This window comes from Mirounga angustirostris, unplaced genomic scaffold (genome assembly GCF_029215605.1).
Source record: "Mirounga angustirostris isolate CCGP_5_RB_7025 unplaced genomic scaffold, mMirAng1.0.hap1 SCAF_9, whole genome shotgun sequence".
Taxonomy (NCBI): domain Eukaryota; kingdom Metazoa; phylum Chordata; class Mammalia; order Carnivora; family Phocidae; genus Mirounga; species Mirounga angustirostris.
Genome location: NW_026991717.1, coordinates 135,424,416 through 135,434,719, shown reverse-complemented (window position 1 = coordinate 135,434,719; position 10,304 = coordinate 135,424,416). Strand labels below are relative to the sequence as shown.

Here is a 10,304-nt window from a genome sequence, read left to right as displayed (position 1 = left end):
TTTAAGATTTTATTTATTTATTTGAGAGAGCGAGAATGAGAGACAGAGAGCATGAGAGGGAGGAGGGTCAGAGGGAGAAGCAGACTCCCTGCTGAGCAGGGAGCCCGATGCGGGACTCGATCCCGGGACTCCAGGATCATGACCTGAGCCGAAGGCAGTCGCCCAACCAACTGAGCCACCCAGGCGCCCTCCATTATTTATTCTTTTTGGGACCTCTTCGAAAAGCAGAAGGAGTAGTAACGAAATTGGCATTTCAGTGGCATTCTGGGTCCTGGAGCCATCGACACGGCTGGGCAGTGGCCACCCTGGCTTGTAGGTGCCCCCTTCCCTTGCCACACTGTTTAAGCTGGATTTGTCATCATTTTTTACCTCAAGGCTCAGGACTGGGCTGAGACTTCCCCAGCAGACATATTAGCATATTATCTTGCTCCCAGTGGCTATCTGGGTCTGGAATTAAGAACCATCCACAGGGAAATCAGCCTGAATGCCGTAAGTCTGAATATTAAATACTAGCACCACCAGGGGCTGCCCTGGCAAGGAGGTTTGCTGGGCTCATGTCTGCCTCCTCCACACCCCACTCGGCTTTGGCTTTTGTCTTCTATTTTGTGTTCCGGGTAAATCCAATTACATCTCTATTATCGTAGGCCACCTCAGTACTTTCTTGGGAATTAGGTTGTCTGGATCCGCAGAGAAGCAAATACATACCTTTGCTATCAGGGGATCCGGGTTAAGCTCATTCTCACTTTTGTGATATTGCAAAAGATCCCAAAGTTATTTTCTTAGCGCCTGGTCAGAGAGACAGGAAAGAGCTAGAAGATGAAGCACCAAACTGCTGCCAATGGTGACGTTTGAGCAACGAGGCCGGAGCTCAGCTTACATGTTTCTCATTGTACTTTATTTTCTTAATTGCCTTAATGGGCATGTGGTGTACTGCAAAATGAAGTGGAATTGTTTTCCTTATTTGCTGTAATTTACAGAGAGTGGGTTTGATCATATAAGCCAGGGACTTTTCAATTCCATTGATCTTGGAGTGGAGAGAAGGGATTCTTTTCAAGCATTCATTTTGAACGATGTGTTCAATGAATTCAAAGCCCGTAAAAGGAAAAACCCATGTTTCTTCACCACCGTGTTTCACAATAGCCATTAGATGACCACACCATCATCAAAGCCGTGGGAAATGTGTGTGTGGGGGGGGGGGGACTGGGGCTTTAAGAGTTGCATTGGCCAAGGAAATGGATTCTCACACCCCACGCACAAGCTGAAGGTGATGCCGTGAACCTGGGCAAGTCCGGGCTTGGCTCAGGCTCGCAGGGTTCTCTTCTGATCCCGGGAGACGACGAGGGGGTCCTGGCTCTGGGTTGCCGGGCATCGACTGTGAGTTCCCAGCAGAGGCCTGGTGTCCCGGTCTGGGGCGTGACTTGACCAGTCACACACAGTGGCTGCCTCGGACAGGGGGGGTCTGGGCGTCCCAGGGAGTGGAGGACGCCGGCACCTCCTGACAGAGGAAAGGCCAAAGGCCACAGACAGGGGTGCCTCCCCCGCCGTGGGGAGTGGGAGCTGGAGCTGGAACAAGCCACGAGTCTACGGGGCTGGCGCTGCTCTCCTAAACGCGGCCAGGGTCCCCCGGAGCAAGACCAGCTCCAGAGCGGACCCCGCCTCGCGCCCGCCCTCCTCCCGCCCCGCCGCTGGGGGGCGCCCGCGCGCGCCCCGCTATAAAGCGCCGGGCTCCCGCGGCCCGCGCACCAGCGAGTCGGTTCGACGGGCTCCGGCGGCCGCTGCTGGGTCGCCCGGGGCGCCATGGGCGAGCTGCCGCTCTTCAGGGCGCACACAGCCTTGCACCCAGACCACCTGTGGATCTGGGAGAGGTCCGTGTACGTGGACGAGAACCAGCGCACCTGGCTGCCCATAACCATCGAGGTACAGCGGCCTTGGGGCGGGCCGGGCGGGCGGCGAGGGCGTCCGCGGCCGCCACGTGGGGGGCCCTGCCCGGGACTTCGGGGCCGTCGGGGCGCCTCGGGGGCGCGCACTTCACCAGGAACGCCGTGGTGGAAGAGCCGGACTAAGAGCAAAACTGAAGTATGTCCTGGCAGGACGGTTACGTTATAGAACAGCAAACCGCAAACAGCAAGAAGTTATACGGCAGTGACTGTGCCCGTTTTACAGATGAGAAAACTGAGTCACAACCTGTAAACCTGCCCAGAGCAGTCCTGCTAGTAGGTGATAGGCTTGACATTCCAGGCTCTCAACCCCCATGTTTACTGGCATTTAATTTCTTCTTTAAGTACACATGTATGTACTTTTAAACATCAAATGTTTACTTCTTTTAAGTCGGGTATTTGAAGAGAGTTTATGTGAATATCTTTTTTAAAAACTCTGGTTGGCGAATATCTTCTTACACGTGACACCAAAACCACAAAGCAGTGTATTTCACATAATCATTATTGTAAGTTATGCTCAAAGCATAACCCACTAGCGGACCGTGGGGCGGGATTCACCCCCATGTAACGGAAAGGACTGGTATTCTTCATATGTAAAGGTTGACTTAATAAGAAGAAAAAGGAACGAGCAGACCAAAAGTGGTTGAAGGATATAGAAAACCTATACGAACACAGCGAGAATGGTGATTTCCACTTACATCTTGCAGGATGAGCTGGATTACTTCTTAACGATTCCAGTTTATTTCCTGGATGGAAAATTTAAAGAATGATTTCCGCTTTGGAAAGTAGTTATTGAACCAACATGAGGGCCTAGTTTATATGCCAAGCACAATTCTGGGCTGTGAGGGTTTGCAGTGAATTTGATAAAATCCTGCTACTCTGAAGCTGGCCCTGCAGGGTGGGGAGGGGCAGGACATCAAAGTAATTGAGGCTGCTGTGCAGGATGAGAGGCAGTAACGAGGGGGGCAAGGTCTACAGGCAAGACCCCTCAAGAGTATTAACTTGCACTTGCCTGTCATGCAGACCTTTGTGAAGCTCCCTTGTAGACATGCGTGCTTTGTGTGTATTTCAGAGAGTTGGATTTTGCTGAAATGTGTCCCTATAGACCTATATTTGTGCAGAGACCTGTCTCGAAGAAGGGCGTGAGCCCTGTGTAGATCTAAGGGAGAATGTTCCAGGCAGAGGACCACAAATGCAAGAGATTACTGGGAATGTGACATGTCCCCGAAATATCGAGGAGGCCCTTGTGGCCGGCACAGGGTGGAGGGTGAAGGACAGAATGGGAGATGAGGGAGGCAGGGGCCCACATTAGTGGGTCTGTGGACCGTGGTTAAGATTGCAGTTCCTTCTACCTGCCGTGAAAAGCCACTGGAGAGTTTTAGACGCACACCCCGGCTGCTGTGCGGGGAGCTGATTGGGAGGCATATGACCATAAGGTGGCAAGTTAGCTTATTGCAGGAGAGGGGTGGTGGTGGAGGTGGGGAAAAGTGTTCTCTCACCTGTTTCAGTGGGGCTTTACGGGGGCGCCTGGCTGGCTCCATCGGTGGAGCGTGCGACTCTTGATCTTGGGGTTGTGGCTTTAAGCCCCATGTTAGGTATAGAGATTACTTTAAAAAAAAAAAGTTAAATAAATAATAAATAAAATAGAATAAAACCCCATGGAGCTGACATCAGCACCACACTGCAGTTAAGGAAGCTCAGGGACAAGCTTTAAGTCTGTCAGGAAGCAGCGGGCTCCGTGTGGCCCTGTCTGGGTGTCTAGACACCTGTGAGTGCCAGTCATCCTGGCCTCGCCAGCGTCCCTGAGAGGGGCGTGCATGGCATAAGGGGGGACGTTGCTGGGAACAGTGATCACCAGCATCTCAGATGCCGGCCGGGCTGCCAGCGGGGTGGGAAGGACTCTGGGGATTTGCGTGCTGGGGAGCCCGGGCCCTGAAGGCGTGCCCTGGTCTTCCCTTCCCTTCAGACGGAGAGTAGCCTCCAGGTACTCATGCGTCAGGAGGATGTGTCCCTGGGGGAGGCTGTGTGCCCCAGCCTACTAGCCCCATGCCCGCTGCCTTCCATGTGGCAGCTCTACCCTGGAAGAAGATACCGAGGCTCAGACTCGAGTTTCTGGCGCATAGTGTACCACATCGAGGCAAGTGTGTCCTTCTCCCAGGGGCCGTCGGGTCATCTGGGGTGGCCCTGCCCCTCCGCCCCCCACGTCTGGCCTCAGAGCTGTATCCGTTCCCCCATCTCTGCACCAAAAGCTAAACAAGGGAAGGAGTTTACACTGCAGGTTCTTAAAGGACTGGGTTAGAGAGAGGTCAGAAGTGACTGCCTGGGCCACTCTGTGAGGTCTAACAGAAGCCCCCTCAGTCCAGGGGGGGCCTCTCTGCTGGGCAGCCAGGGGGTGAAGGCTGGTGGGAGGAGGGGCTCCTAGAATCCCCCGCCCCCAGGCAGCTTCCTGGAAGCTCCTGGAAGGCCCGGGGTGGGGATAGAAGGACAGAAGGAAGAGTTGCCCGGCCCGGCCTCTCACCCCCTTCTCTCGTGCAGTTCAGTGGCAAGGAGGACATGCTCCTTGAGCAGCTGCCGGACCTAGAAGATGAGTGACCAGGTGAGTACCTTCGGGGCCAGCACCTGTCAGTCCAGAGTGACCGGGGCAGAAAGAAGGAACACCCTCCCCCCACTGAAGGCAGTGCTGACTCCCACCCCCAACGGCCCTGCCCTCTGAGGGTCTCCGGGTCTGGGCGTCCAGGCTCTCCCCTTTAGCACCTGGGGGGCTAGTAATTTTGAGGGGAGCCCCCTTCGTAGTAGGGACGCACATCTGTACAGTGCCTCGCGGTTTAGGGCACTGCTGCCCGATCATCACATCGACTGAGCTAGGAATGATTTCATTTCCTAGGTTACAAAAATGAGCTTTGAGGAAGCACAGTGACTGGGCAGGTTCCAAACCCCAGTGTTCTGACCCCAGGCCGCTCGCTCTATTCGTAATCTGCCCTGGCTCAGACACAAGGCCTCAGCTCGGGGGGGGCCCCGCAGTGACCCCCAAGCTCCCCGTGCAGCCTCACCCCGCAGCTCTGCTCCTGCCCGCCCTCCACCCCACCCCACGCCTCTGCCATGTCCTTCCCTTTGCCTTTGACTCTGTCTTCTCTTGTCCTTCTCTTGGCCTCTGGGCCCAGGTCCTGCAGCTCCTGTCTCCTCCTGCCCCCGGAGTCCAAGTGCTGCTGGCCTTCGTTCACCTTTGTTTCCCGGCCCTGCGTGTTCTGTTCTGCCACTTCCCAGTCCGGCAGGGAGCAAGGGGCAGAGGATGAGCCCTCCCCGGGGCCTGCGGGGCTTGCCTGCAGCCCCCTCGGCCCCACCCCACCCCGGCAGATTGGGACTGGAGAGGAGGCAGGTTTGTGCGGCTTCCCCCAGCTGCCGTCCGGGTGGCTCCGTCCGCTGATGGCGTTTGGCCTCTCTCTGCCGTGGCCTCCCGTGCCTGCTTCTCACTCTGTTCCCTCAGTTCCGTGCACCTCTGGCTGCAAGGGAATGGGGCCCACTCACTTGAGACAGGGCCAGGCCTTAGAGCCCCGGGACCAGCCGTCGCACTTGGTGCATGTCTGCACTTGACCGTGCCTATAAAAGCCCCTGCTGCGCAGGCAGGCTCTGGTACAGTTCGAGAGAAGGCCTGGGAGGAGCCCAGATCTGCGTGCAGGACCAAGGAGCCCGCTGGGCCACGAGCCACGGCTCACAACCTAGCGGGAGGCCGAGCTGGCGAGCACTGCGGACACCCTTGGGTGGCCCATGTGTAGGGGGACAGAGGTCGAAGGGGCCTCTTCTTTTTAACGGTGCCCACACACCTTGGTGTTATGAAGTTGTATGTAGTGTGAACACTTTGCAATGTTGATTAAATGTAAAACAGTTACCTATATTTGTGCTTGAACCAGCTTCTGTCCGTGACCTCGATTCCTGGAGAGAAGCAAGAACAGGCAGTCAATCACCAAATTAGAAATTTGGAAAGGGAAAGAATACTCATGAATGTAGTGTATTTCTTTTACTTGGGTGAGAAGGCTGGAAATCTATTTTTCCCCCCTCCCTTCCTTCCTCCCTTCCTTCCTCCCTCCCTTCCTTCCTCCCTTCCTTCCTCCCTCCCTTCCTCCCTTCCTCCCTTCCTCCCTTCCTTCCTTCCTTTTTTTGCTTGCATGTAATCCAAATGCTCAGAACCCTAGTGTTCTTGGAGGCATGATCTGAGAACCCTTGGAGTCCATGACCCCAGAAAGTCTTTGTCAGCAACTCCTCGTGTTCAAGGTCCCTCTGTGTGGTCCCTCCCTGCGGGGGCACTCACCAAGCACTGTCCTTACGTGCCTAGTTCCAGTGTCAGCAGGAGTCCCTCTCCTCACCTGAAACTGTCCCCAGCAGTCACAGCCCAGCCCACCCCATGCCCTGCCCCCCTCTTCCTGAGGAGGTAAGCAGGGCCTCAGGTACTACCAAGGGATGCCTTCCAGGAGAAGTGATCCATCCTGTGTGGCGTGCTGGTCCTTGCCCCTTGTTACCACGGTCTGTAGCTTCCTCATCACAGAGAGATGTGGGGGGAATGATATGTATTTTGTTAAGTATCTAATAAGAGAATTCTCTAAGAAAGTACCGCTTTTCCTATTTTATATTCCCTGATCCCAGTCTTATCTGGACAGATAGACGTGGGGCCCCTCTTGTGATTTTAACCCCATTGCCTTGCACAGGGCTTGCCAGTGTAAGAGTTTGATGTGTGGGAGCTCTTCCTAGACAGACCCCTCTTGGTAGGGACTGAGCATCAGGACGTCAGAGCAGGAAGAATGTCAGAGATCAACCAGTTGCCTCATTTTAGGAACTGGCCCAGGAAGAAGAACGTTCGTGTTTTGGGCCGACTGTGTCCCCCCACATTCATATGTTGATGCCCTAACCTCCAGGCTCCGGGTGGAGCCTTTGGGAAGTGGTTACAGTTAGCTGGGGTCATGAGGGTGGGACCCCATGATGGGATTAGCACCCTGATAAGAGGAAGATGCAGAAAGGCAAGACCAAGTGAGGACACAGAAGACAGCTGTCTACAGGCCAGGAAGAAGGTCCTCACTAGACGCCCAGTCTACCGGCACCTTGATGTTGGACTTCCCAGCCTCTAGAACCTTGAGAAATAAATGTGTGTTGTTTAAGCCACCCAATGTCTGGTATTTTGTTACAGCAGCCCAAGCAGACAGACTGTTCTTGTTCCAAATGCTTGTTTGGGAAACGTCAGACCGGCACTGTGAACTCTGGTGGGGGCTCCAGATACAGCAGTGACCAGAACCCAGGCCCTGCTCTCACGCAGCTCTTGTTTTGGAAAAAGACCAACGAGCAGCTTGGGGTGCACAGTCCTACAGAGGAGATACAACAGGGTAATCTGCTGGTGAGTTAGGTCGGATGGGGAAGAAATTCCGAATCATCTCTGGAGGTGGCCTCTGATATTGGACCTTGAAAATGAGAGAGAGCTAGATTCTTAAAGCAGGGAAGAGAGTCCCAGGGAGAGGAAATGGCACGCGGTGCACATTTAATTTGCTGTGGAAATTAGAAACGGCAATAGTATTTCTGCTCATTAAAAGGCCATTTTATAAGAGTAAGTGGCCCTAACGAATTAACTGTAAATACAATGCAGAATCTCCGTGTTCCATGGCAAGAGTGACTTTGGGCTTCGGCTGAAACAGCTGGGTGGATGGTGATGCCGCCACTTGAGTTGGGGACGAGACTTGGGCAAAGGGGGAAGTAGCAGAGTTCGGGTTTAGGGTGGTGTTGAGTTCCAGAGGCCTCTGATTCCGGCGTGTTGATGGGCTGTTGATTGAACAGGGGTCCAGAACACAGGTCCAGGCTGAAACGATAAATGTAGGAGGCATTAAAAAAATACACATGATCATTAAAGCCAGGGCCTGACTGAGGTCACTTAGGCAGAGGTGGTGGTGTCTTTGGAAGCAAGAGAAGAATGTGTTTTAAGAAAGGGACCGAGGAACACATGCTGTTGGGGGCTGAGTAAAGAGGAGTGAGTGACCCACGTTGGGATCTGGTCACCTGGAGATGGACGGTGATGTCATCAGGGAAAGTTCCAGTGCTGTGACAGGTGGGCGCCAAGAGGAGGGGAGGTAAGAGGGATGACCTCGCTCTGAGCTTTGTTAGGGGGGCTCGGAGAAGCCTGGCTTCCTGGGTTGAGTAACGAGCCTGGGTATGTGCACAGAAGGGGACAAACTGATGAGGCAGAATGGGGGAGGAGAGGGGGTGCAGTCAAAGGAACAACATTCCTGAAGCTAACGGATGAACCCAGGGCACAAACGTCTGTTGGTGTCAGCCGCAGATGCCCATCCTGCTTCCTTTCCCCCCATACAGAATGGGGATCCATTTTGTTTGTTTTGCTGAAGTATTTTAAGTACTTGAGAATCTCACCCACAAGCATTTTCTTACGTATTACAGACGAGACTTTCATTCCTGATAGCCACCATGCCATCACACCTGACAAAATTAACTGTAATTCCTTAATGCCCTCTCGTACCCAGTCTGTTTTCAGATGTCCTCACTGATCTCCAGTGTCTTTCCACAGACAGCGGGTGGTGACGTGTCTCAGGTCTCTTGTAATCTATGCAGGTAGATTGTCCTGTAGACCTTTTGGATTTTGTTCATGGCCTCCCAGAGTATCCTTTCTATGCTTCTCCTCTTCCTATTTCCTGTAAACCTGCCATTAAATTGATTAGACTCTGCTTTAATTCTTTGGGCACAAATCTTCCATAGGTGGGGCCGTATATACTGCTCAGGGCATCGGATCGGGAAGCACCCACGTCAGGTTACCCGACTCTGAGTGGCGGTGAGAGTGATCTGTGGGCTCTGGTGTTGTCAGCCTCTCATCCATCCTGGAGTCCCCCCCCCCCCATCAACCTGTCCTTTCTGCACCTTGGGCATGTTTACGATGCACAGTCATCCTGTCCGAGAACATTGTCTTGCTTTTTATTTAAGTCTACATTGTGTCTTTCAGAATGCTTTACAGTTTTAATCATAAAGGTTTGGCCCATTCTTGTTGAAAGCTATTCTCTGGCTTTTTGTTTATTATTGTAAGGGTGTCTCTCCTTTTTGTCATCTTTAACGGGACGTTGCCTGAAGGGTTGTATCTGTACTCGTGTGTGTATAAAATGCCTATTACTGTTTCCTGTATGTCGATTTTATAATCTGCTATATACTAAATTATCTCATTATTTACAGTAGTTTTAATTTAGTCTTTGAGTATTCCAGGTGTATAATGATAATATCTACAAAGAGAGATATTATTACCTCTTCCTTTTTTTTTTTTCTTAAGATCTTATTTATTTATTTGACAGAGAGAGCACAAGTAGGGGAAGCAACAAGCAGAGGGAGAAGCAGGCTTCCTGCTGAGCAGGGAGCCCGATGCGGGGCTCAATCCCAGGACCCTGGGACCATGACCTGAGCCAAAGGCAGACGCTTAACTACTGAGCCATCCAGGTGCCCCTTACCTCTTCCTTTCTAATTCTTGGTTAGAACTCCTTTCTCTTGTCGAATATTGCAGCACTATGGTAAATAGTGGAGGTGCTGGGCATTCTTTTATTTTCTTAATTTTATCAAGAGAGCTTCTAGAGTTTCCCCATTAAGCATGAGCCTGGCTTTGGAGCTGAAATATTTGTATTTTATCATGTTAAATATCTTTCAATTTCTTTTTTTGAATTTTAACTTGAATGGGGATTGGGTTTTGTTAATATGCCTTTTCCATATCTAAGGAGATGATCATATGATACTTACCTTGAACTCTAATAATACCATGTTAATATTGGTTATTGACTCTTTCTTGCATTCCTGGAATAAACCCCATGTGATCATGATGTATAAGGTATGATGGTGAATCTCTTTGCTGATATTTAACATTTTTGCATTGTAGTGGAAGTGATCTGGAGTTTTTTTCTCCCCCCTCCCTCAGTTTTTGTTAAGTTTTGGCATCAAAGTTATATTCAGTTTATAAAAATAATTTGGAGACTTTTCTTGTGTTATATCCTGTAATAGTGTAAGTTACATTAGAATTTTTTTTTAAGGTTGATAGAATTCCTTTATGAACCCATTCAAGCCTCGTCCCTCTTTAGAAAGAGCACTTGTACAATTTTCTATTTCTTTGAAAATTGATCTGTTTAAGTTTTCTCTCTCTACTGGGGTCAATTTAAGTTAAATCAATTTTCCTAGGAAAGCATGAATTTCCTCTAGGTTTTATATTTTATTGTCATAGTTATTCAAAATAGTCTCATTACTTTACATATTCTGTCTGGGTTATTATTGCCCCTTGTCATTTCTTATTTTGCCTTTTTTTGTGTTTTACCCACTTCATAAAATTAAGGTCGTCTATTTTAAAGATTTTAT

General features: G+C 51.2%; 1 protein-coding gene across 1 annotated transcript; it reads left to right on the top strand.

The window, feature by feature from the left end:
• The first annotated feature begins 1,797 nt into the window (after positions 1–1,797).
• Positions 1,798–4,529, top strand: TCL1A (TCL1 family AKT coactivator A). Its single transcript, XM_045901821.1, has 3 exons — positions 1,798–1,917; positions 3,904–4,074; positions 4,473–4,529. The coding sequence occupies exons 1-3, from the start codon at positions 1,798–1,800 to the stop codon at positions 4,527–4,529; spliced, it is 348 nt and encodes a 115-aa protein (XP_045757777.1).
• Positions 4,530–10,304: the final 5,775 nt, after the last annotated feature.

Coding starts and splice junctions, on each gene's coding strand:
- TCL1A (XM_045901821.1), top strand. CDS start 1,798: ATGGGCGAGCTGCCGCTCTTCAGGGCGCACACAGCCTTGCACCCAGAC. Junction 1,918..3,903: donor GGCTGCCCATAACCATCGAG/GTACAGCGGCCT, acceptor CCTTCCCTTCAG/ACGGAGAGTAGCCTCCAGGT. Junction 4,075..4,472: donor GCATAGTGTACCACATCGAG/GCAAGTGTGTCC, acceptor TCTCTCGTGCAG/TTCAGTGGCAAGGAGGACAT.